The sequence below is a fragment of the Felis catus genome, chromosome D4 (assembly GCF_018350175.1).
Source record: "Felis catus isolate Fca126 chromosome D4, F.catus_Fca126_mat1.0, whole genome shotgun sequence".
Lineage (NCBI taxonomy): Eukaryota > Metazoa > Chordata > Mammalia > Carnivora > Felidae > Felis > Felis catus.
Genome location: NC_058380.1, coordinates 24,356,486 through 24,383,587, shown reverse-complemented (window position 1 = coordinate 24,383,587; position 27,102 = coordinate 24,356,486). Strand labels below are relative to the sequence as shown.

Genomic DNA, 27,102 nt, shown 5'->3' with positions numbered 1-27,102 from the left:
TCTTGTATATAGAAAATCCTACAGATTACACAAAAAACTATTAGAGCTAATAAACAAATTCAAGAATGTTGCAGGATACAGGATTAATATACAAATAATTCATTGTATTCCTACATACTAGCAATGAACAATCCAAAACTGAAATCAAGAAAACAGCTTTACTTACAATAGCACAAGAGTAAAATAGCCAGTAATAAATTTAACAAAAGTAGAAGTCTTGTATGCTGTAAATAACAAAACATCATTGAAAGAAATTAAAGACAATCTAAATAAATGGAAAGACATCATATGTTCTTGGATTAGAAGATTTAGTATTAAGATGGCAATACTCCCCAAATTGATTTCCGGATTTAAGGCAATCTTTATCAAAATCTCAGCTGCCTATTTTACAGAAATTGGCAAGTGATCCTAAAATTTCATATGAAAATGCAAGTGACTCAGAATAGCCTAAACAATCTTGAAAATGAAGAACAAAGTTGGATTCTCACACTTCTGGATTTCAAAACTTAATACAAAATGCTACAGTAATCAAGACAGTCTTGTGGCACTGGCATAAAGATAGATTGATCTAATGGAACATAACTGAGGCTCCAAAGGTAAACCCATACATTTATGGACAATTATTTTCAACAAGGGTATCCAGATAATTCAAAGGGGTAAAGAACAGTCTTCGACGATTAGCCCTAGGACAACTGGATATCCACATACAAAATAATGAAGTTGGACGCATTCCTCACAGAATGTAAAAAAAAAAAAAAAAAAGTCAACTCAAAATGGATCAAAATGTAAGAGCCAAAACCATAAAACTCTTAAAAGAAAACATACGCATAAATCTTAGTGACCTTGAATTAGGTATTGGTTTTTAAATATAACACTAAATGCATTATCGACAAAATAAAAAGTGGATAAATTGGAACTCACCAAAATTAAACACTTTTATGCTTCACAAGGCACAGTCAAGAACATAAAAAAGACAATCCACAGAACTGGAGAAAATATTTTCAAATCAGACATCTGAGAAGAATCTAGTATCTAAAATATACGAAGAAGCTTTCAACTCAATAAAAACACAACCCAATTTTAAAATAACAGATACGAATAGTTCTCCAAAGAAGATATACACATATCTAATGAGCACATAGAAAGATGCTCAGCATCATTCGTCTTTAGGAAATGCAAATAAAAAACACAATGAAATACCACCTCACACCCACTAGGATGGCTACAAAAAAAAGGTGGCAAGGATATGGAGAAATTGGAATCTTTATGCCTTGCCGAGGTAAACTGTTCTAAAAAAAAAAAAAAAAAAGCTTGGCAAGTTCCTCAAAATGTTAAACACACAGTTACCATATAACCCAACAACTGCACTCCTAGGTACGTACCTGAGAAAACCAGAAACACATGTTCACACACAAAAAGTCAGTACATCTGCACATGAGTATTTATAATGGCGTTATTTGTAACAGCCCTAAAGTGGAAAACTACATAAATGACATCATCTGATGAATGGATAAACAAATGTGGTATACCCATGTAAATTAAAAATATCATTCAGCCATGAAAAAGAATAAGGTACTGATACATGGCGCGGCATGAATGAATCCTGAAAATATGCCAGGTGACAGAGAGACCCAATGCAAAGGCTACACGGTGTATGACTTAATTTTGTGAAATGTCCAGAATTGGCAAGTCAACAGAGATGAAAATAGTCATTTCCAGGGACTTGGGGGATGGGAGAATGAGGAATGGGCACAGAGCTTCTTTAGGGAGGATGAAAAGGTCTTGGAATTATAGAGTGCGATGGTTGTACCACTCTGAATGGACTAAAAATCACTCAACTGTATATTTTGAATGGGTGCATGTAATGGTATGTGAATTATATGTATTTTAAGATGTCAGATCATACTATTCTTCTTCTCAAAACCCTCCAACAGCCTCATAGGTCAGAGAAACAAGTCAAAGGAATAGAAAGCTCTGTAGAAGCAGGCTCTCCACTGCTTCTCTGACCTCACCTCCTAGGGCTCTCCTACCTGCTCAGTCAGCTCCAGCCACGTTGCCTCCTTTCTGCTCTCCGACATGAGGTCAGGCTCCCCCTGCAGAGTCTTTGCATTTGCTTTCCCCTCACCCCTGCATGCCAGTTCTCCACACACCTGCACAACTCCAATTCTTGAATGTCTCCTTTCCAATGAGGCCACATGCCCCAGCACTTCCCTCCCCCGCCCCATCTATTCTTGCATGCCTTTTCTCTTTTGTTTTGTCACTATTTAATATATAACATGCTTTTCTATTTGTTTAACATTTATTGAGAGAGAGAAATAGAGCATGCGCAATCAAGCAGGAAAGGGGCAGCGAGGGAGGGAGAGAGAGAATCCCAAGCAGGCTCCATGCTGAGAGTGGGGCTTGATCCCACAACTGTGAGATCATGACCTGAGCCAAAATCAAGAGTTAGACACTTAACCGACTGAGCCACCTAGGTGCCCCTATGACATGCTTTCCATATATATTCCTTATTCACGGTCTGTCCCCTCCCATTTGACTATATGCTCCATGGTAGCTAGGATTTTTGTCTGCTTGTTCACTGCTACATGTTTCACGCTCATGTCATGCAGTAGGTGCATATTAAACATGCGCTGGTGACCACAGAATGAACGAATGCCTACAAGGGTAAAGAATTGAGAGGCTCCGTCCTGAGAAGCAAGCATTTCCAGGTTCAAACAGCTGACATACAGATGACTTTGGGAATCAACTTTTTTGAACGTTGGGTATGCCTGTTATCAAAGAGTATTGAAGCCCGAGAGCTGTCAGGTATTTTCTGACACCTGCAAGTTAATCATTGTAAGCACACATGAAAGTGGAGGGCCCCAGGCCTTTTCTTTCAGCAGCTGTGTGTGCAAGCCTTGGCCGGCTTCTAATCTTTGATCCTCCTGTTCCAACTGTACTTCTTACTCAGTTTCCCACAGTGACACTGACTGTTGGCTAACTCTCTCTCTCTCTCCCCCGGACACGTGTGCTTTGAGTCTGGCTAACTCTGAAGACTCAAAGATATTCTGGATGTGGCTGACCGTAGGGGGAGGAGCCCTCCATCAGGAACCCTACACCAGCTGACCCAGCAGCCTCCCCAGTTCCAGAAAGCATCTCTGTTGTGCTTAAATGGGCCTTCCATATGAGCCCTACGGGAGTACACGTGATAGCAGACATTTAAGAGCAGGCTCGACGCACATGTTATTTTTAACTTTTGATTCATTCACTTCAGGGATTCAGCCTTTGACTGTGAACCTAAAACATGAGAGAAACAAGTTTCTTAGGCTTCTAAAACGTCATAATGCTTTCCAGAAACTGAGTCTATTTTTTTTTCAATGTTTATTTTTGAGAGAGAGAAACACAAACAGGGGAGGGGCAGAGAGAGAGAGAGAGAGAGAGAGAGAGAGAGAGAGAGAGAGAAGGAGACAGAATCCCAAGCAGGCTCTGCAGTTGTCAATACAGAGCCCTTTGCAGGGCTCGAACCCACAAACCGTGAGATCGTGATAGGAGTTGAAATCAAGAATCGGATGCTTAGTTAAGCATCATTGATGAGGGAGCATAAGGCAAGCTGACAGGCTGCAAACACCCCCCACCCCCAGGTGGGATATGATATTCCTGGGCACTCCTGGCTGCCCAAGAACAAAGGAAAGGGGGAAAACAAAGGGTTAACAGAGAGAGCACAGTCCTGCAGGACCTAAGTCTCCATCTATTTACAATTATCTTAGTAAATCATAAGAAAAAGGCATTCTTATCAATAGCCTAATCTCCAGAAACCTATAGACTCCGTTTCCTGGAGCCCCAACATCACCCCTCCATAGTGATGTGGGAAACAAAGGCAGAAGGAAATGGCAGATAGAACTAAACTTCCTTGTAACCTGCAGCCCACTGACAAATACTTGAGGCAGGCAGAGTGAAACGTTTCTCCAGGAACTCCCCACTGTCTTAAGCTAATGCTTTACTAGAGAGGGAAAACCACCTTCCCTTGACACTAGCTAGGCCTCCACTATCCTGGGAGTCTTCTTTAGCACATGAAAATCTCACTGGAAACTTCCCCTGGACTTTACCTCCCCCAATTCCATAGTATATAACCAGTCTCTCCTCACGGTCCCGGGGCAGCTCTTCCTGCCCACGGATCCTGTCCCCATGCTTTAATAAAATCACCTTTTCGCACCAAGAATTCTTTCTTGGCCGTCAGCTCCGGACCCCATGAAGTCCACTATCATCCCCCCAAAACCTCATCATCATGACCGGAGCTGAAATCAAGAGTCGGACGCTTAACCGACTGAGCCACCCAGGCGCCCCTCCAGAAACGGAGTCTTAGCACGAAGACATCCCTCTGTACTTCTTCCATTTGGATTCTCTATGTTGCAGGTAAAATAGCTTTGCCATGTAGAGAATGGCAAAAAGATTGGAAACCAGAAAAAATTCAAAGGCCGGTCTCTGTTACCTTCAAAATCTTTCTCCGCAGGTATCCGGAAAAACGTCTGTCCTCTTTACTCCACAAACCATTTTCTCTGCAGCCAATCCTATCATGCCGATGATTTTAAGTAGCACCTGGAATCCAAATTAGTATAATCCAGCACTGAGATCCAATTTCACACTTGTGTTTGGTCCATGTAAATAGCTCACAGGGTCTTTGGGTTTGGGTTCATTCTATCCAAAGCTCATTCTCTTTCCACCAAAACAAGATTGAAAAAGCAAATCAAAATAAAAATTTATAATAAAAAAATCCTTGTTCTCCTTCTGTTGCTAAGCCTGACTAATGGCATTACCTTCTCCCACTCAATGAAACCAGGAAATTCAAAGTCAAGCTTGCTCTCCACCCTGACTCTATGAAAATTTTGTTGGTCATGAAGTCACTGCTCTGTACTATTCCAATGAATTTTGTAATTTTTTCTGCTAACCATATGTAGTTTGAAGAAGGATTGCCCCTTGCCCACCATCAAAAGCTGGCATTGGGGGCTTTCTTCTGCTCACTAATTGAGAGCTGATTGCGCTCTACTTTGCACCATTAATTACTCAGCTGATGATGAAAATAAAACCTGTTGTTCTCCCCAAGCCCTGCTGGCTACCCTAGTGCTACGCCGGGGTCCTGCCATGTACTAAGAAATATCTGGCTCCGAATACCAACCATATCACTTCCTGCCTACATAAGGTTGGACACAGTATTGGAATAATTTATGTCAGTTTCTTGGTCTCTAAAATGGGGATAAACCAATATCTCAGAGAGTGATTGCAAGAATACAAAATATCAAGCGTCTGAAACATACACATTAGCATGTTCCCAGGCAATTTTTTTTTTATTAATGTTCATTTATTTTTCAGAGAGAAAGAGTGAGACAGAGGATCCCAAGCAGGCTCTGCGCTGAGAGCCGGATGTGGGGCTCGAACTCAGGAACTGCGAGATCATGACCTGAGCCAAAGTCCGACCTTTAGCTGAATGAGCCACCCAGGTGCCCCCCACCCAGCAAGTTAATTCTTTATCCCCTCTTTCTCAAATGATTGATCCCACCCCTCTCCTGAAGAAGGCAGCCCTAATCTATTTTGCCATTGCCATGCTGAAAAACCAGACGTGTCCAACAGCTCAGTGCCACCCTACCTTCCACAAACTTTGCAGGGAGGTCACACTGCTCCTCTAGTTTCCCAAAGCATGTTCTGCAGCATAGTTTCTCTAAGTCACTCTTAGAAAAAAGGTGCCATGGGAAATAAATGCTACATTGTTGTAGCTTTATCTTGAGAAGTCACAATGGCTAACCCATTAGCTCAGGAAAGCCCCTTTCTTGTGTAAAAGATGTTTTATTACCTCAAGGGACATATCGTGGTCTTCTCAATTGGCCTTAATCATCCCAGCCTCCTCATACTCATTTAGCAATAATTCAGATTTGGAAATTTGAATTGGAGGAAGTACGTTCTAAGCTAATATTTAGGACAAGCTGCCTTTATATGCCATGCATGCAACACAGAAATCAGACCTATAAACAGGTTATCATAATAAGGCATGGTAAATGCATAGGGTACTAGAGGTCCATAGATTATCCCATTCCATTGAGATGAGCCTCCCCAGGCTTCTGCAAATATTACAGTGCCCGTTTTTGCCATCAGAGGGGGCTGACTTTGCTCCGGGGATCCCCATTAGTGCAGAAGCGAGCCCCTCACCCATTTCACTACCCTGCTGCTTCCTGAAGGCAGGTGAGGCACATGGTTGCCCAGATTTCAGGTGCAACCAGGGCTGGTTGTCTGTGATGAAGTTGTGGGGTGATGGTGGGGTGATCTGGAGCTGATAGCCAAGAAAGAATTCTTTAACACGCTTTTGGTACAAAAAGGTGCTTTTATTAAAGCATGGGGACAGGACCCGTGGGCAGGAAGATCTGCACTGGGGTCATGACGGTAACTCATTATATATCCTCAGGTTGGGAGAGGGTCAGGGATAGAGTAAGTCTCTAAGGTATTTTGGAAGCAAGGTTTCTAGGACCTTGAGGGGCTAGCTGTTGCTAGGGAAACACCATTTATTACTGTTTAATAAAACCTCAGTAATGAGACCCTTCAAACGTATATGGAGGGGGCATAAGTATGATTGCCAGCATATATCTTGGGGCTGTTGAGATAAAGGAAGTAGATTTATAGGCTCCTCGAGGTTGGGATGTTAAACTAAGATTCTCTGTTGCCTCTAGCAAAGGGTCATCATCCAGGCAGCTGAGCTCCTAGAGGGAGGTCACTGTTGGTTTCAAGGACTTGTCAATGGGCTATAGGCAGTAAAGGAATTTAATTTCTCACTTGCCTTAGTTTCCCACATTACCATGGCAAGCACTTGAAGCCCTTTCCTTTGTTCTTGGGTAGTCAGGAGTGTCCAAGGAATATTACACATATTCCATCTTGGGGGGGGGGTGCCGTTAGCCTGTATTTTGCCCGCTTACCCCACACTCCCTCATCAGTCTGCAATGATGTGGGCAACAAAGGCAGAAGGAAATGGCAGATACAATTAAGTTTCCTTATAACCTGCAGCCCGTTGGCACATACTTGAAGCAGGCAGAGTTTCTCCAGGAAATCCCTATGGTCTTAATGTTAATGCTTTGCTAGAGGGAAAACAACCTTAGCTTGACAATAGCTAGGCCTCCAGTGTCCTTAGTCTTCTTTAGCTGTGAAAATCCCATTGGAAACTTCCCCTGGACTTTACCTCCCTCAACTCCGTAGTATATAACCAATCTCTCCTTATGGTCCCAGGGCAGCTCTTCCTACCCACAGATCCTGTCCCCGTGCTTTAATAAAATCACCATTTTTGCACCAAAGACGTCTTCAAGATTTCTTTCTTGGCCATGGGCTCCGCACCCCATGAACCCCACCATCGCCCCCAAAACTTCATCATCCATCAATCCTGAGGTCCCATCCAACTGTCCAATAAAGGATAGGGCTCAAAGAATTGAGAATTTGTCATTCAGTGCACATGCATTATTCTTAAGAAGAACGTTGCTTTACAAGCACAGATTCTTTGTTCTGAACCCTAAATGTAAACCAGGAATTGAAGCTAAAGCTTCATATATTTACAGCCCCAGGCTCTGCTACTGCCCCATTCCTCCTAAGGAGACCCCGCCCCTTTCTCTCTGCATCTAAACTCGGCTTTCTAGAACAGTTTATATTAAAACTGCAGCAGAAATAAACTGGAATAAACACGTGGGCCACTGTTTTGCGGAATGAACAGGAGCAAAGGACTAGGCTGCCCCCAAGTGGGAAACCCACAAAGCAGCGACGCTTTCAATCAGCTTACGTTTTAGTTCAAGGAACTGAATGTGCTCTGCATTTCCAGCTGGAAACCCTCCCCTCCAACCTTGTGAGCCGCTGGAGAGGAAATTGGGTGCAGATTCTTTTACTATTAGGAAGTGGTGGGGGAGAGGGGGAGGGAGTGTCGAGAAAGAATAATAGGCGAACCCAGTGCCTCCCAACCTCCCTACCTCCTATAACATCTGGTTAAATCCAGATTCTGGGTCCTCGCTGCGCAGATTTTGACTTAGCAGGCCAGAAGTGGATACCTGGGGTCTGGGTTTCTAAACCAGATTCTGGTCTCTAATCAGGTGATTCTGATCCCCTAGCAGATCTGGACATTCTGAGTTGGGAAGCAACTTTCTGATTCCGGATCCCGGGGAGAGGCCCAGCTCTCGCGGGTCAATGGAACCCAGAAGTCAGCAGCTTTGCTCCCACTGCTCCCGGGGGCAGCCACTGGCCGACCCCTCCCACCCGCCGCGGATCCGCCCTGCGGCCGCCACCGCCGCCGCGGTTTCCTTGGTGACCCGGGCCACGCACTGCGTGCTGCTTCCTTAGGACTGTGTCAGGTTCCACCTGTCTGTTCCTGCGCCCACCGCCCTGCCGAGAAGAGGATTCTGGTCCAGAACAGGCAGACTAAGAAGTAACTTATTATTATTACTATTATTATAGATTTGAGTATTTCTTGTGCCCATTCTTATTTAATAAGATTTAAGAGTTTTTTTTGTTTGTTTTGGTTTTGGTTTTGTTAGGGGTGGAGGTGGGAGAAGAGGCACACATGCTTTTCTAGTACCTTTACGTAACATTTCATGGTCAATTCAAATCCTTGGGACAGACCGACCCCTTGGCTACAAGACACCGCGATTTCTTACTTGCCTCAGCTATTTACCTTTGCACTGTCCTCCTGTGATCCACCAGGACATTCAGGTGCGTGGCTTATGCAGTTGTACTGGTAACCCGCCACAGGGAGGGGATTCCCAGACCGTGGACTTCCTGTCCCTTTCAGTCCTGCCTTTCTCTCCAAAGGGGCTGCAGACTCAGCTGAACCAAGATGGAGGAGGTCAGGTTTATAAGGCGCCCGTGTGGGTGTGAAAACTGTGAAGCAGATACATCTGGGTTGAAACTGGCAATTCTAATCAATGAGCCCCAGCTGTTTCCACTCAACCTCCCTTAGGAGAGAGCCATAGCTTTAAGAAGTGCTGGGTTTGCTGTTGTCAGCCCTTGGTTCTGAGCATACCCCTCAAGAGCTGTCCATAGGTAGCTGGGTCTGCATCTGTCAGCTAGTCAGGTCCTACCCTGGGTCAAGGAATGTCAGTGGTTTTGTTTGTTTGTTTGGTAATGACCACTGGACTACCTCTGAAGTGTTTCCTTGGGGTAAGTTCAAGATGCCTGGAGGCTTAATGGAAATCTAGGCCTCTGAGGAAGCCTGTGGATTTGCACAGTGACTGCCGCAGAGAAGCGGGGAGCTCTAGGAAGGGGTGTTAGCGTTCACTTTTCTCAGTAACCCAGTGGGGAGTTATGATTATCTCTAGTTTACCAAAGACGATGGGGAGGCACAGAGAATTTCAGGGACTTGCTCAGTGGTGGAGTTCAGAATTAAACCCACTCGGGGTCTGGCTTACACGGTCACACGCAGTACCCTGAATTTAGGTTCATTCTCTTTTGCCCTAATAGAGCTTTTACTCAAGCCCCACCCCCTCATTAATTTATCAGCGAGCTGTTTCATTTCTGCCCCTCCCCTTCCCTTGATCGTAGTTCCACAGGGACAGAGATGGTGGCATCCATATGGTAAGGGCTGTATCTGGCATACAGAAGACTCCCAGGAAAGCTTGGCAAATGAATAAAGAACAGTGAGAATGAGTGCTTCAGAGTTTTTGCATTTGTCGTATAAATTAGGAGGAGCAGGAAGCATAATGGAGACTTATGATTGCCTTTTCTGGGCTGGGCACCTAGGATATATAATCCCCCGCTTATTTCTGTACGCTGAGACAGGGAAGTACTGTAAGCCTCACTTTATCTCCCTCTTTTTTTTTTTTTTAAGTTTATTTGGAGAGAGAGAGAATCCCACTGTCAGTGCGGAGATCCCAGTGTGGGGCTTGAACTCACATACCATGAGATCACAACCTGAGCCGAAATCAGGAATTGGTTGCTTAGCCAAGTGAGCTACCCAGGTGCCCTATCCCTCTTTTTATTTTTTTAATTTTTTTTATTTTTAATGAATGAGGGAACTAGGGTCAAGAGACACTGATCACTTATGGAGCTAGGATTTAAACTCAGGATTGTTTGCCAGAATCCAAAATCTGCAATTTTCCAACATACCACACTACCTGCTGGAGCATCTGGAATGGTGTAGTAGTGGTCAAGGGGAAGGTAAATGTTTTTTTCTAAGTGAAAAATGAAAAGTGAAAACATGATTGTGCATATATTATTCTTTAGCCAGTCAACAAGCATGATGGGAGAGAGAAAGCCTATAAATAATGGCAAAGTGCTTAAGCCCGAGAAAGCTCCTCATTGGCAGACTTGTTTCACTTGGGTCGCGGCTTAGAGATTACTGAAGCTTCTACGTGAAAATAGGGGCTGGGAAAACTGGAAGTGTTTTTATCTATCAGCTTCTTCCTCAGGCAAACTATGATGGAATTGCAGGTTATTTTATTTTAAACTAAGAAGGTATTGTGTAAGCACCAGAATCAGTAGTGGGGGCTGATGGATTTGTGGGGAAAAGGTTTGCTGTGGAATATGTAGGGTCTTGTTTGTGTCGTGTTTCCAGGTTTATTTTCCTAGAAGGTTCTCTTTTGCACTCTAACCATTTACCAGAGCACCTGTGATCTGGCTTTAGGTAAAAGCCACGCTCCGCTTCCAGGTTGTAACCGATAAACTCTCCTACTTTCTCAGCCGTTAATTTAATGTGGTTGACCCTTTTGTTTTCTTCTCTCCCATTGGGTTGCCAATTCCTTTATTCACCTGTGATGGGTCTCTCAGTGTCGCTAGTTTTTGTGCCTCTACCTCGACTTCTGCTCTGCCTTCTAGGGTCTTTAGGGATGGCAGTGAGTTAAGCAATCCTGTTGGCTGCTCTGGAGAAAACCAGCATCCTGTTATGCCTGTAGGTGGCATGTGCAGACCGCAGTCTGAGGAGGGGCTGGGAGGTAGGGCTGAATTCTTTGAAGATTTCAGTAGATTGCAAGAAAACAGTATTGAAACAAGGAAGCACTGAGGTCTAGAAAGAAATCTTGGCATTTACCAGGGAATGAGACACAGACCTATTAAGGAGGCATCTGTTATCTGCATATACTGCCACTGCCAGTTCTGCACCATGCTCTTAAGTCCTTGCCAGCCAATGACTTTGAAACATTTTTTTTTTCTGTTTAGCTTCAGGTGTTTTCTTTTCCAATGGGCAAGCCAATCTGTTTGTATTTGAATTAGTCACCTGTCAACTCGGGCTATTCATTGGTTATGTCAATGCAGAGCCAACTAAATAATTAAGTGGGAGGTAGTATATACAAGAGTTAAGAGCAAGAACTCTGGCGCTCTCACCTATGAGCCATTTACATGGGCAAGTTACTTAGCGGCTCTGTGCCTCTGTTTTCAAAGCCACGTGTTAGTAATTATTGTGTTATTGTGATTACATGGTTCTCCATAGATACCCTGGACTGGACCATGATATAGATATAGACATATTGGGGCACCTGGGTGGCTCAGTCAGTTGAGCGTCTGACTTTGGCTCAGGTCATGATCTCACGGTTTATGAGTTCAAGCCCCACATTGGGCTCTGTGCTGACAGCTCAGAGCCTGGAGCCTACTTTGGATTTTGTGTCTCCCTCTCTCTCTGCCCCTCCGCTGCTTGTGCTCTCTCTCAAAAAAAATAAACATAAAAAAATTGTTTACATATAGATAGATATTATACACACACACACACACACACACACACACACACGGGGTTTCCCACTCCCCTTTTAAGTTACTGGATTCTGGATTTCTGAGGCCATTGGCATACAACGTCCTGACAGTGGTCTTTATGCCATCATTGTTTACAGTCAGAAAGCTGTGGCAAGAGCACTGGGCTTCCAGAATTCACTTTCAAGTTCCCTTGAAACTTGACCACTATTGCCTGTGGGCATAGCTGTGGTCCTACTCTCTCTGGATCAGAGTCCATCTCTAACAAGTGACAGGCACTGTTGGCCCAGTGTGCTGTAGAGCACACTATCGTCTTGTAGAAGATGCTCCAGAAATAACTGATCAACCAACATGAGCCCAAAGGAACTTGGACCCTGGCTGATCAGAGAAACCTGGTGTGGCTACCGTAAAATGTCATTGAAGTCAAGGAAAGACTGAGGAACTGTTCTAAATTAAAGGAGACCAAGAAAACACAACTAAATGCAAAGCATGAGTCAGAAGTGAATCTTTTTGTTAGAAAGGACATTGTTGGGACAATTGCTAAACATGAGTGAGATCTGAGAATAAGATAGTCATAATGTATCTATGTTATTTTCCTTATTTTGTTACATTATGAAAGAAAATGTTCTAGCTCCTATAAAATCTACACTAACATATTCAGCGGTCAGAGATGATGGAGTATCAGGTTAGCAGCTTACTGTTCAGGAAAAAATTTCTTTGAACCACTCTGGTGTGCTTGGGATGGTCCCAGTTTTAGTATTGACAGTTGTGTGTTTGGGAACCATCTCTGTCCCAGGCTAATGGGGGTGATTGGTCACTCTGTTCCTACTGTACCAGTAACTGTTCCGTAAGTTCCAGTTGTTTACAAATAAATGTTTTGGTAAAAAGTAAGATAATTCAAGTAGTAGTAAGTCAAGCGACCCATACAAGCATGGTTCAAGAAGCAGTACATGATTAGTTTCCAAGCAGTAGTACAGACAGTAAGTGGTGTCCCTGGTAGAAGTGATCACGGTAAGCTGGAATGGTCAGAGGTGGGCGATGGCACCCCATGAGCACTAGTGGGAGTCTGAGGGCTCCACCTGGTGTGCAGTGGAGCCTGCACCCTGTGGTCTCAATCTGGCCACAGATGGAATGGAACTGCTCTAGTTGAAGTGAACCAAGGGTTTGCGGTCCTGCTGTCCCCTTGGCCTCACCCAACCCCACTATATAAAATCTATATTGCACTCTGATCCTCCTTGCAAGCCTGGAATCCTGCAGAGTGTAAGGCACTGGCTGGAAAATAATTCTTTATTATTTATAATCACCTTTTTTCCACTTCACATGGTTACTATTTTGTGTGTGTGTGTAGTAAGAATACTCAAGACATACTTTCTTAGCAAATTTCAAGTATATAATACAGTATCATTAACTATAGTCACCATGCTGTACATTAGAGCTCCAGAACTTATTCAACTTAAAACTGGAAGTTTCTACCCCTTGACCAACATCTTTCCATTTTCTCATCTCCCAGCCCTTGGCAACCACCATCGTACTCTCTGTTTCTATGAATTTGACTTTAGGTTCTGCGCATAAGTGATATCATGTGGTATCTGTCTTTCTGTGTGTGGCTTATTTCATTCAACATCATGTCCTCCAAGTTCATCCAAGTTGCAAATGGCAGGATTACCTTCTTTTTATGACTGAATAATATTCACATATGTATCATATTTCTTACCACTTATCTGTTGACACTTAGGCTATTTCCATATCTTGGCTATTGTGAACAATACTGCAATGAACATGAGAGTGTGGATATTTTTTTCAAGACATTGATTTTATTTCTTAATGATATATACCCAGAAGTGGAATTACTGGAATCTATGGTAGTTCTATTTTTATTTTTATTTTTTTGAGAGGAAAAGAAAAAAAAAAGGCAACCTTTGGGGTGGGAGAAAATATTTGCAGACCATGTACTTGATTGGAATTAATATCTAAAATATGTAACAAACTCCTACAAGTCGATAGCAAAAAAATAAAACAAAAATAACCTGATTAAAAATGGGCAGAAGATCTAAATAGATGTTTCTTCAAATAAAACATACAGTGGTCAGTAGGCATATGAAAAGATGCTCAGCACCACTAATCATCAGGGAAATGCAAATCAAAACGACAATGAGATATCATCTCACATCTGTTAGGATGCCTGTTATTAAAAAGCAAAAGACACGTGTTGGGGAAGGTGTGAAGAAAAGAGAACCTTTGTGCACTGGGGTGGGGGTGTAAAATTGTGCAGTTACCATGGAAAACAGTGGAAGTTACCTTGCCTCATAAGATAGATGGGTCCCTTTCTTCTAAAAAATTCATTGATTCAAATATCTGTACCTTCCAGGACAGACATGGTGTCTTCAGAAATTATTTGTCAAAGTGTGTAAATACATGTTTAAGAGTGTCCTCTTAGTACTATTTAGTGTCAGCATCATTTGTATGACATTACAATTTATTGTCATTTAGTAACACCTAGGAATGCATTTATTTATGAGATTGATTTCCTATTGGGCAGAGAGTGGTCGAGGTGAAGTCAAGTCAAGGTCGAGGTGAAGTCAAGGTACTTTTGAATAGAAGTCCGGTTCCAATGGAAATTTCTTCCTCCAAAAACAACATGAGAGTCCTTATACTTTTAGTATAATGATTAAGAAAATTCACAATGTCAGGGCATCTGGGTGGCTCAGTTGGTTAAACGTCTGACTTCGGCTCAGGTCATGATCTCCCCGTTCATGAGTTTGAGCCCCACGTGGGGCTCCGTGCTGACAGTTCAGAGCCTGGAGCCTGCTTGGGATTCTGTGTCTCCCACTCTCTGCCCCTCCCCTGCTTACAGTCTCTCTCTCTCTCTCTTTCAAAAGTAAATAAACATTTTGTTTTTAATCAACTAATGTCTGGGACACTTTTTCATCAATTCAGAGCCATGTCCAGCCTGGAAGCAGGGATGATGAGAAATTCAGAGAAAAAGTGAGTTTTTGGTTTTTTTTTGAACATCAAGAGCCCCTTCAAAATGTTCCAGTTCTCATCGAACTCTTGCAAGAAGGGTGGTCCTATGTTCAGAGTGAGGAGTTATTAACACTGAGCACCTTGGATGGAACAGAAGATGTGACTGTTGGTCTTTGCTTGGCAGGTGTGAGTCTGTGTCTAAATAAATGACTGACACCCTTGAACCTCACTTACCGCACCTGAAGCGCTCTCAGGATCACTGTGGAGATCAAAGGAGAGACTGTGTGGAGCGTGGCCATGCATTCAGGCTGTAAATCTCTAAATTATTAGTGTCTGTTATGCTTGCATTCATCGCTTTATCCACGCAGAAATTTCCTGGGGCTGACCATGTATGGCAAAGATGCCGAAGAACCCCAAGCATAGTATTTTTGTGAAGAGCATTTTTTTATGTCAGTAATTTTCAAATTGCTGGAGCTTCCTCAAGGGAGACTAGCAAATTAGGCAGAGAAGAGATGAAAGGAGAAGTTTTGTTTTACGAAATTTGCCTTACATTGGGAATAAAGGACTCTAATGATTTAATTTTTTCTTAAGTGGGGGTTTGTCAGGAGTCCAGTTTTGGTGAGTAGCCTATTCATTTGATAGGTGACTTTGAGGTGACTTTCTGGCCTTTTTTTTTTTTTTTTCTTGCTCTAGAGCCTTTCTGTCTGTCTTTATCATCCTGTCTCTCTCTGTCCTGGCCTAGGTTGGCCAGGTATGGAGGAAGGATAAATTTCTATGAAATGGTTATACCGGGTGGGTCTGAATAAATGTTCTTTACCTGTCTTGTCCTCTTCCCCCCCCTTCTTAGACTTTTGCCTTTTGTTCTTTTTAAATTCCTATGCTATTTATAAAAATGAAAAAGAACTTATATATTTGGTAAAAAAAAAAAATTAAGCAGTAGAAAAACAGTGAAATCTACCAGGCTACCTTTATTTTAAAAATCATCTTCTATTTTATATTCACTAAATTAGCATGTATCCCCTCAAAAGACAAAACTAACCTTTCTCATTCAGTAACTAAGACCCATCGCATGACTGGATATGATAAAATACTAGTGGTGAAATTTTTCTTCTCACACCACATTAGTTTCTCATCACGTTAGTTGTCTTGCTCTTGTAATTAGAAAACTGCCCTCAAGTTCTTATAAAAATGTTAGTTGGGTTGTAGGATGTTAATGAATATGGTAGGACCACACTGTAGACAGAAGAGTCATTGATGAATTTCTTTTAGTTTTTGAATTGTCTCTTTTTATTTGCAGATGGATCCCTTACTCCCTATACTGACTGCACAATCTCCTCCATGGAATGAGGCAGACAGTCCTTGGACCCATGACCTAGAGCACTTACAAGCCAAGCGTGTGGCTTACTATGAAAGCATTGGGATCATCAAAGGTGATGCTTCCAGAAATAGCAGCCAACCAGTGTGGACAGCTTCCCAAGACACCAGAGTGAATCCCTCAGAAAATCAAGCCTTTGGGCTGAGAGGCCTACAGATGTCATTGGGTTGTTTGACAATTGAAAAGAAACCTCTGCTCCAGGAAGTGTCCAAAGTGGTACCTGGAGAAGCAGAACAGGATCAGGACCAGAGGGTCCGGGAGGGGCCCAGGAGAGAGAGACCCCCAACAGAGCTGGATCTCAAGCTGCTGGCTGTTGCCTTGGTCCCCGAGACAGAGAAGCTACGACATGTTATAAATTGGGCTCAGAAGTTCTTGCCCAAACCTCCAAAAGAGGATGGGTTGAAGGGTCCCACAGCTTCTCTAGGATTCCCTCGGTCTAACCCATACCAAAGTTCAGAAGCTCTAAGAAATAAAAAGAATGCTCATCTGAAGTCACCTGATGGCCCACTCCTGCTCAGGGCAGACCAGTCCAGCGTACAAACAAACATTCAGATATTCTCTTTAAGCCCCCCAAATAACTGGTCAGAAATGGACTTGTCTTCGGAATTTCTAAGTTCCTTCTTGAGGGAGGATTTTCCTGGCAGTGAGTCTTGTGAGGGCCAAGAAACTACAGTCAGGAACGAGGGGGACGGAAGAGCTGCCGAGTGCCCTCCTAACAGTCTTCAGTGGGAAGATTCTGCTCAACAAAAGTATTCCAGATCACGAAATAGTATTCACATTCCCAGTGAGGATGAGGCATTTCCTGAGAGGCTGGGGCCCCAGCCACCACTCAGCTGCACTTCTGAAGAAAGTAAGATTTTAGAGGGAACCAGGCAGAGCTCACCCAGAAATAGTTACTTCTGGACTCCGCTCACTGATAGCTCAGAGGAGGAACATTTGGATGAAGCTGGAGAAAGTAAAAGAACACCTAGAAAGTGTGTTCTAGGCAGGAACTGTAGAGGGTTTTCAGGAATTGCTTTGTCTCCCACAAGTGACAGCACACTAGTGTCAAGAACCATGGTGCTAAGTGGTGTTCCCTCCCCTGGGGAGGTACCCCTGCAGGCTGAAGTCAGGAAGGAGTGCAGAGGACCAGAGGAGTCCCATCTGAGGAGCCCCAAGGATCTCACAGTAAAATTCAAGGCTGGCAGCTCCAGAGGTGAAAACTCCATCCAGAGACTGCCTGGGGGTCCAAGTATATCCCCCAGTCACAGCTCCAATGGAAGGAGGAAGGAATCAGATAATGTGAGGTTCGCTTTGGGGTCCCTCCAAACTGATATTAAACACAAAAATGAATGGGAACATGCCATCATGGAGAGAGTAGAGGGGACTCTCACGGGGAGAGTGCCAAGAGGTGAGCCAAACAGAAGCATGCAGAGCTCTACTAAAAGCAGCCTTCCTATGGTCACTCGGAAACAATTTGACCTCACACATCCTGAGAGTTATTTGGATTTGTCAGAGGGCCCCTTGGACAATGCTGCGTTTCATGGAAGTTTGGGTGCCAACGTCTTCGGTGGGCCCGCTGCAAATGCACATGGTGCACATGGCAGTGCTTGGTTTGACCAATTGCCATCTACTAAGATGGACGGTGGATCAGTACAGGCACCCCAAGTAGTCACCAGACAAGCAAGTCATGAACAAATGGAAAAGACGCTCCCTTCAACTCACCCCATTTCCAGAGATGTTTCCAAAACTGGTTTGAAAGGATCCTTCCCACTCCAAGATGGTGGTGATACCCTCTCCTGGAGTGATGAGCAACCACATAAACCAGAGCAAGGGGCCAGTATGCTGGAGATGTATTTTTATTATTTACACATGTTGAACAAGAGCAAGGGTCTCTCTTCAGAAAAGAGGAACTCTTCTTTGCTTTTCTGGGGGGCCTGGAATGTGCAGATCAGAGTCCGTAGTCACATCTCCAGAAGGGAAGGGTAGGTCCAAAGTGGACAGCCTGGACAGAAAGACCAAGCAGTGGAGAGATGGTGGGGACAGCATTGCAGCTATGGAAAGTGAGAGGGGTACCCATCCCCAAGGACAAGGCTGTGCCGAGCAAGCAGCTCCAGAAGAGACCAGCTTTTGGAAACCTCAAGGTGTCTATGGTATGAAATAAAAGCTGGGGAAAAGAGTTTCATGAGCAGCACATTTATTGACACTTGTATAACATGTCATGTGGCCATTGGGGATAAGACACAGGCTTTTGGCTTCATCATGTGCTTGATGTATTACCTCTTAGCTTCATTTTCCATAAATATAAAATGGGGATTGCCTTAGTCCCTCAGGGCTGCTGTAGCCAAACATCCATAGACTGGGTAGCTTAAACAACAAACATTTATCTCTCACAGTTCTGGAGGCTGAGAAGTCCAAGATCAAGGTACCAGCATATCCAGTGTCTAGTGAGGGCCTGCTTCCTATCTCCTTGCTGTGTCTTCAACATCACACAGCTCTCTTGTGACTCATCTCAGGATGCCAATCCCATCATGAGGGCTTCAAACCCATGACCTCATCTAACCCTAATGACCTCTCAAAGACCCATCTCCTAATGCCGTCACATGGGTTGGGGGGGGTTGGTTTCAACAAATGAATTTTGGGAAGACACAAGCATTCAGTCCATGCCAGGGATAATTATCAAAGTATAAACTGTTAAGATATTATGCAAATATTCGCTTTATTTTGGCAAACCAAAGCCATTAGCTAATTAAAAATAATCTTAGAAAATAGTTATTCTGAAAGATAAATGCTATAGCATTCTTTTGGCTGAATAGATATCTCTCTCAGGTGCTTGCAATTTTCATGAGCATGATGACTCTATTCATTCTGCTATCTAGTAGTTTGTGTGGAAATAAGCATTTTATGCCTTTCATCTAAAATACATTTTAATAACCAAGCATTAGAAAATAGAATCTGCCTCTCCCATTTGAGTGCTGTGTAGATAGAAAATGACTAATGCATTTTCATTTCATAGAATAAGCTCAGATTAGGAATTCACAACACCTTGCTAGATCTTTATGCAAAAAAATTCTTATTTGAATTCATTCTTTGTTTTGTTTCTTGAAACTGGGTTACATGATTGATTATAAATAGTAAAATATAACACTCCAAAGATGTTTTGAGATACAGCTGAAATGGTAGAATATACATGTTATTAAAGTATGCTGCAAATATTCTTACAAGATCTGGGAAGCTGAGTGTCCTGACTTCTGGTAGTGCAGATTACAAAGTACATCTGTAAAATACAGTCTATGTGCTTAATATGAAATGCGATGGATTTGTAACCTTTCATTTTATACTTTTAGGGAGGTTATGTTCTGCTACCCCAAAAATGACATCCAGAATGACCAGCGATGGGGGATATCAGAAAATGCCTGATGCTGCCGGTTCATGCCATAAACATGGAGATGTGAAGCCAAGGTTTGACTTCTCTTTTTCACATAATGTTGACATTTTATTTTTCTTAAATCTTCTCTTAATGACCAAATGATTTTATTTCTTTTTTTAAGTTCACTTATTTTTTTGAGAGAGAGTGCGCGAGTGAGTAGGGGAGGGGCAAAAAGAGAGGGGGACAGAAGATCCAAAGCAGCCTTCGCACTGACAGTGGAAAGAAAGTCTGATGTAGGGCTCGAACTCACAAACTGTGAGATCATGACCTGAGCTGAAGTCAGATGCTTAACCAACTGAGCCAACCTGGTGCCCCAATATTAACATTTTAGCTAAGATCAACATCGGCAGTCTTCTGAGAAACTAGTTAATAGTCTAGTTTATACAATGTGGTAAAATCAATTATGTATTTGGTCTATCATTGCAAGATACAGGGTGCTATAATGGACACAAAAGGGAAGAAGAGGCAGTTACTCCAGAGTATGAAATTCTTTAAAAGAAGTGAAAATAAAATTCTTGGAGTGCAAAAGAAGTTATTATGCTGCTGGAATCAGAAAAGGCTTCATTTAGTTGATGGTAAGAGAGGCTTTGAAGGATGGAAAAGAGTTCAACACTTAGGAAAAGAAAAACCAGTTGGAAATGGAATGAGTACAGTTGCAGAGGTGAGATACTTAGATTGTTTTGAAGGAGCAATGGATATGCTGGATTATATTTTATCCAATTTATATTAAATTTAAATTATATATTTCTAATGCATTGGATATATTGGGATTATTTTGGTTGCAAGTGACGGAAACATTCCTCAAAGTAGTTGGGTAACAAAAAAACAAAGGTGTTAGTTTTCTTATTTGAAGATTTATTATGGTTTCAAATAGCAATTCAACACAATGACGTCAGCATTCAACCTCTTTCCATTTTTTGGCTTTGCTTCCAAGATGACAAGGACCCTCATCCATCTTTTATATTACATTTGGCTACAGGGCAAAATCTGTAGAGGCAGCTCCTAAAGCAGACTGCTCCATGTAAGATACGATTAGTACATGTAAGATATGATTAGTAAAAGTAATATTAATAATTCTTTCAAAAATAAATAAACATTAAAAATTTTAAATAAAAAAAAGTAAGGGGCACCTGGGTGGCTCAGTCAGTTAGGTGTCTGACTTCGGCTTGGGTCATGATCGCATGGTTTGTGAGTCTGAACCCTGCTCGGTTCTCTGTGCTGTCAGCTAGGAGCCTGGAAGCCTGCTTCTACTTCTGTGTTTCCCTCTCTCTCTGCCCCTCCTCTGCTCATGCTCTGTCTGTCTCTCAAAAATAAATAAACATTAAAAAAATTAAAAGTAATATTAATAGCATATCTATTTGATACATCCCAACTTCTGGAACTGTCTGATCTTTTTGTTTATACTCCTTTTATAAAACAGTCCCATGACTATTTTAATAGTCCTTCTCCTCTTCCTCAAAACAGTGAAGTACTTATTTGTATGTGCTAAGCATGTTTTATGCAGTATCTCATTTATTCCTTCCAGCAGTCCATTTTAGAAAAGAGACCACTGAGCTTAGAGAGGTTAGGATCTTGTCCAAGGTCACCTGGTTAGTAAGTGGCAGAGCTGATGTCCAAACCCATCTGAGAACTCTTGCTTTGAGCCCCAGCACTCCACTTTCTCTGCAGACTCATTTTCTAGAGCCCTGTAGGTCATTAACACCACATTTCTGAACCAGTTCATGTCTATGCCCATGATACCACAGCTGTAAACTTCTATATGAAGGAGTCTAGGGTAATCTGTTTGGATTTCCAGTTGTTCTGATTGCTACCCCTAGAACATGACTGTGAACTTGTGGTTGAATATGTTTTGCTATGAAGACATCTGTATGCTGTGCGATGTTGATGCAACCTTATGTGAAGTTACAGCTACTGTCGACTATTAGATTATATATTTACATGTTTTATTTGAGCTTTATGACATGGAATCCATTTTTCTTGTTTCATCCAATGTCTTTGGAAAGTGCAAGTGGTTTAATTTCTGAAATCAAATGTATCAAAAGCACTCAAAAGCTTTCCCCTGCCAGGAGTGCCTCCCCATCACCAGCTCCTTACCTACTTAAGTTACGAGCCCTCCAGATCTGAGCTTAAAGCTCAAAGGGACGTCACCACCTTCAGACTAGATCTGGTCTATTCATCTATATGCTCTCGAGACACCCAGTTTTCATCTTTCTGGGAGCTTATCTAAAATGTAATGAAATAGAATGTAAGGAGGGTCTACGAGGGCAGGGTCAAGTCTGTCCAGTTCTCTTGGAACTAGCCCTGTGCTTAGCACTTGATAAGATTATTGAATAAATGAGTGAATAAATGTAGTTTGTGGACAGCTATCCTCATCTGTAGTGGATTTCTGTGATCTATCATCTCTAATATACCTGTATACTATATATGTAATGTAAACATATGAATATTATATAGTCTATATATATAATCATCATTTCCATTTGGCTAGCTTAAAGAATTAAGAGTTGAAGAAGTTGAAGAAAATTATTGAAGAAATAATCAAGATCTTAAACACTGCTCTTTTAAAGCGATTTCTTTTTTCTTTAAGTTTATTTATTTTGAGAGAAAGAGAGAGCGCATGGGAGAGGGGCAGAGAGAGAGGAAGAAAGAGAATCTCAAGCAGCAGGCTCTGTGCTGTGAGCAGAGAGCCCAATCAATGCAGGGCTTGATCTTGCGAACTATGAGATCATGACCTGAGCTGAAACCAAGAGTTGGATGCTTAACCAACTGAGCCACCCAGGCACCCCTAAAGCTATTTCTGTTTAAAATTTTTCTAAAAAACATTAGAAAGCTCCCTGGCATTTCAGTGTATGCTGGTCATAGTTAAATATTGTCTTGACAATTGATCTTCATTATGAATATTCATTACCTATGGTTTGTTTGCCCTTTTATTATTATCATCCTTTCATCTCTGTGTCATTTGAGCTGCCTTATTATTAGGTCTTTTTCCTAGCCTTATTTTCCTTCCAATCTGCTTTAGATCTAGGAATTAATTAAACATACTTATTAAGCTTGTTTGTTAAATAAGAGTTAATAAAGCTTTCCATGAAAGCCTAGGAGCAAAGTGCATGGTTCTATGATGCAGAGTTATTTTAGCTGCATTCATCTCTGTCCTGGGCTGACTTTTGGAAACTTGAAATAGTCCCAGGTCTGATAATCTGGGAAGAGAGATATTACCATATTTATTCATGCAGTTAGGAGCTAAACCATTTAAAATAGAATGCAAACCACTTGATAAATAGAACTGAAGAGAATACAAACCAAGCATGAAATTGCACCAAGTAATTTTCCCTATCTACATGCTAAGTAGAGCTAGATCTTTAGGAGGTAACTAATTTGCAGTTAGGAATGAGGAAGTAGAAAAAGCATCCCATTAATATTTACAGTTAGCCCAACGGCTCTATACTGGCCCACATGACAACACACCTTTTATTCCGAAAACATTTCTCACGGTTCAATTTTTTAAAAATTGTGAAATGGGGCTAGACTGCTTAAGGAATTGCCCCCCTTCCCACCTCCCCCCCCCCCAGAATCCGATTAGTATTTGGAGGTATCTCCATTAGCAAGACCTCTGCAAAGATAATATCCAAGCTCTGACAATTCAGTTATTTCAGCAAGATATGATGATAGGCAGACACTTACTTCCCTGCTGAGAATCTTGGATGAGCCGTTTCTTGACATTCTGCTGCATCTTTTTGGTGCAGTGTGAAGCTGAATGAAGTAGGCTATGTGGACGAGAACTTCATTCCAGACAGGGACACCATGGCAGTTGCCATCCCTTCAAAGCCACGGTGCAGTAGGCTGGTTCAACTTGCCAGGCAGATGTCCTTCATCCCCAGCTTCTCCAGGATTCTCCCAAACCTGTGTCATTGGCTGAAGTAGATGACCTTTCTGGGAAAAGGAGGGCCACCCTTCTGTCCAAAGTCTAAGAGTAGCTGTTAGAAGTTTGCCTCAAACATGTTCCAGAGAATGAAAGCCATTAAGTACAAAGTCGTCCCAGAGGCTAAGGACCAACAGAACTGATTGATTCCTTGGACCCATTCTGGAGTGAAGTCAACTAGAGATGATGCCCCAGGCAGCAGCTTCAGCTCAGTTGGATTGCCTTGGTAACCTTAAGTAACTTCTGGCTCTTCACACTTCAGGGAACATCAACAAAGGAAACATCTTGACTTGACTAATTCGTGTAAAAAACTTACTGAGCACCTGTTTAGGAACAGACACTGCCCTAGGCACTGGGGAACCCAGCAGTGAGCAAAACAGACAAAAATATCCCTCCCCTCATGGAAATTACAATCCAGACGATGAGACAAAATATAACACATAAATAAGTAAACCATGAAATGTGGCAGCTGGCAATAGGTGTTTGGTAAGAAAATAAAGAAACAAAGGGGGATAGAGAGTGCTGGAGGGATTGGGATTTTTAAATGTGGCGGCCATGGGTATCCTACTGAGATTATAATTGACCCAAGAACTGAGAGGAGGCTCTGGGGACAGATCTGAATGGGGGCAACACATACAAAGGCCCTGATTGGAAGCTGCCTGTTTGGTTGTGTGTGCGTGAATCTTTTTGGAAGTCTTTCATGCATGTGTGGGTGTATATGTGTCCGTGTGCAACCTAACACTAACAGATGTCCACCAGTGCCATCATTAAAGAGCATACTGCTGGTATTTTCTTATTTAAGCATGTCTTAGAGGTCTTTCCATACCAAGGGACATGCCTGTCTCATTCTTTGGTGGCTGTATCATGTTCTACATCCATTGTTCATGTGTCATGTGCAGTTAACCAGTTCCCCACGAATGTTCTAGGCTGTCCTAGAAGTCCAGTCCATCCCCAGGTCTGAGAACTCGAGAGGCATTTTCCCTGCCATTTCTCTGCTCCCCTTTACTGCCACCTGTATTGGCCACTTGGCTGTATCTTGGCCTCTCTCTTGCCAACTCCAGTGTCCTACCTGTGCTTTTCCTGCCTTCCGACCTTCAGCTCAAGGCGTGTCTATTTTCGTGCTACTTTCTGAGTTCTCACTGTCAGCTCTTGCTGACGGATGTTGTCCTGTCAATGCCTCCTTTGCTATCTAAGTTAGATGTGGAAGGATACTCTCAGTAAGAGGATTCAGAAATGCATTGTGCTGGCATGTCACCAACGGTTCTGGTGTCACTCACTGATATCTCGTGCTTCATTTCTCCGTAAGCCTGTACTTGTCTGAAGGGGCCTCAACAGCACTGAACATGACAGTCTCCTTCTGGCCTCTAGTGGATGATGCTATTTCAGCATGCAGGCTGGCCACGTTGGTTAGCAATCCCTGCTACAAACAGGCCGCCACCACACAATCGAGTCAATAGCTGCATAGACACATGATTTTGCTAAAAGGACGTAACTCTATAGCAGATCTCTAACCGGAAAATAAAACTGACTTTGTGTTAATATGTTTTCAGAGGTCAAGGGCTGGGGTTTTGTTTGTTTCAGTGTTGTTTGTTTGTTTGTTTGTTTGTTTTGATCCATTCACGGACCTCCAAATTTACCAGGGTGTAGCAGGGAAGGAGTGGGCAGGGATGATAACTTCTCAGCCTCCAACTTGCAAAAGTGTAACCTAGTTCATTTCCTGACCTAAACTCCTGCCAAACTTTGGTAGAGGGTTGGATCTTTTTTTCTCTTGCAAAGGTCTTGGAAATAGCTAGGCAGTTAGCAACCAGAGTAATATGAGATGAAAGCATCCCCGTGCTGGGAACAGTTGTTTGGCGTTTGTAACATTGTGTATACACTTCTCTGTGTGCAGAGGTGGCTTTTGTGGCTGCCATCTTTGCTTCTTTCATTGTCTTTTTAGGTGTTTCTTTCTATAGTAAAGTGTTTTCTCTATGTTTATCCCTTTTCCCTATTTGTAGTTTTCAAAATTGTATAGGAACAGAAAACTCCTCCATCTGCCTTTTCTCATCCTTTTGGGCTACGTTTCCGGTGCAGGAGGCTGCGGTGTTCCAAGCGCATGTAACTAAAATGTGTTCAGTGAGTGACATGCTGAGGGGACACAGCTTTATTTTTCAGGCCCATTAAGCAAGCTTATTCTGCCTGAGACATTGGACTGAGGTGAAGGGTGGGTGGTAAGAGCTGGGAGGCACCTGAGGTCCAGTAATTGGTGTCCTTATCTCCATGTGGTGCCACATTAGGCAGTCCAATGGGTTAATGAAATGGGGCCACTCTCTGGGGTCTGCCAGGAGGGCGGCTGGCATGGGGTTCATCCCGAGTAAGAACATGACCGGAGTGGAAGTGAAAAGCTGCGAATTATGCAAAAGGAAAGAGGTTTCCTTTTGCACAATAAAAGGGAACTGTTGGCCTGGCAGTGGAGAGGAGAGGGTGATGTCTGTTGCATTGTCTTTACTGAAATCATGTGTTAGGTTGTCTGTTTCCTTTGAACATCAGTGTTAGGTAGTCATAGATTTCAGGTGGCTCCTTATTTCCAAACTATATACCTTTGAGTAATTTAGCAAAGAATACATTATTTGGAGATTTCTGACATTACATATTAAAGGAATGATGAACTGTGGTTGCGTAATTATAGTAAATAAATTGGTCATAGAAGTCATTTCATTCTGGGGCCATCTCAGGCCAGAGAGAAATTTTGGGAGGTGGCAATGACTGCGATGATCTTCAGGAGGTGTACCCATGAACTTCCAAGATACGGTTCTCTCTGATATATAGGAACAAAGCAGTGTCACCATCCAATAGTTGAATTGTCTCCCTTTGCTTTTGTTGCCATAGATCTAAAAGCATTTGGAGACCAAGTTCAGCTGGAGCAGAGAAGGGTGTCTCCCCCAGGACTGATCCCAGTGCTTATACTGTTGGTAGGTGGCCAAGTTATTAATATGCCAAGTGGTCAAATCTGTCAGATGGAAATAAAGAGAGAGGTTGCATGTGCTGAACCCAGTTAAAATTTAAAAACTGAGGGAGCTGATAAGCAGGGGGTGAAGAAAGGAAACCTGGATCCATGACTCTCAAACTGCTAGCATGTTAGCATCGCTTTCAGAGAGGCATTCATAAAATCTGTGGTCTCAAAAATAATTTTTTAATGTTTATTTATTTTGAGAGAGAGTGAGAGAGCAAGCAGGGGAGGGGCAGAGAGAGAGACAGAGAGAGAGAGAGAGAGAGAGAGAGAGAGAGAGAGAGAGAATCCTAAGCAGGCTCTGCACTGCCAGCACAGAGGGAGCTGACGTGGGGCTTGAACCCATGAGCCATGAGATCATGACCTGAGCCAAAATCAAGAGTTGGATGCTTAACTGACTGAGCCACCCAGGTGCCCCTCAAAAATAATTTTTAAAACTTTTCTTCAAAAGTTCCTTATTAGGGAATCATGATTGAATGCCACCAACATAACTTGTGATACTGTGCTGTCACTTCTCTTCCTCTTGCCACCAGTAGAGGGAAGAAGGGACAGGCTCAGTCCAGCTGCTCTGTGTGCCCATCAGCAAAGACCTCTCTCCAAGCTGGTCTTTCTGTGGTTCCCATGGGCTACATTTATGCAGTATCGGTAGATGCTTCACGAAGAGGTAAAACAGCTTCTGGGACTGCTCACTGTTCTGTCCCCTGTGACAGCACAGCCTTCCAGAGGTAGAGTGGGACTATTTTGCTCAGAGTTTTCAGTGACAGCCTTGATCGAAGACC

The 27,102-nt window shown here is 42.7% G+C and overlaps 1 protein-coding gene and 1 long non-coding RNA gene across 2 annotated transcripts in view; one reads left to right on the top strand and one right to left on the bottom strand.

The window, feature by feature from the left end:
* LOC123381783 overlaps positions 1–8,827 on the bottom strand; it is a 37,107-nt gene extending 28,280 nt beyond the window's left edge. Inside the window, exons 1-2 of the long non-coding RNA XR_006589217.1 lie at positions 8,666–8,827; positions 4,469–4,575 (exon numbers count right to left, since the gene is read on the bottom strand). This is a non-coding gene — a long non-coding RNA (uncharacterized LOC123381783). The remainder of the gene's footprint in view (positions 1–4,468; positions 4,576–8,665) is intronic.
* On the top strand, positions 7,929–26,483 carry LOC123381782. The gene is made up of 4 exons (XM_045043766.1): positions 7,929–8,419; positions 15,929–18,138; positions 19,333–19,447; positions 26,203–26,483. The coding sequence occupies exon 2, from the start codon at positions 15,929–15,931 to the stop codon at positions 17,972–17,974; it is 2,046 nt and encodes a 681-aa protein (XP_044899701.1). The 5' UTR covers positions 7,929–8,419; the 3' UTR covers positions 17,975–18,138; positions 19,333–19,447; positions 26,203–26,483.
* The last annotated feature ends 619 nt before the right edge of the window (positions 26,484–27,102 follow it).

Bases quoted from the DNA above. Each gene is read 5' to 3' on its own strand.
- LOC123381782 (XM_045043766.1), top strand. From the start codon at position 15,929: ATGGATCCCTTACTCCCTATACTGACTGCACAATCTCCTCCATGGAAT.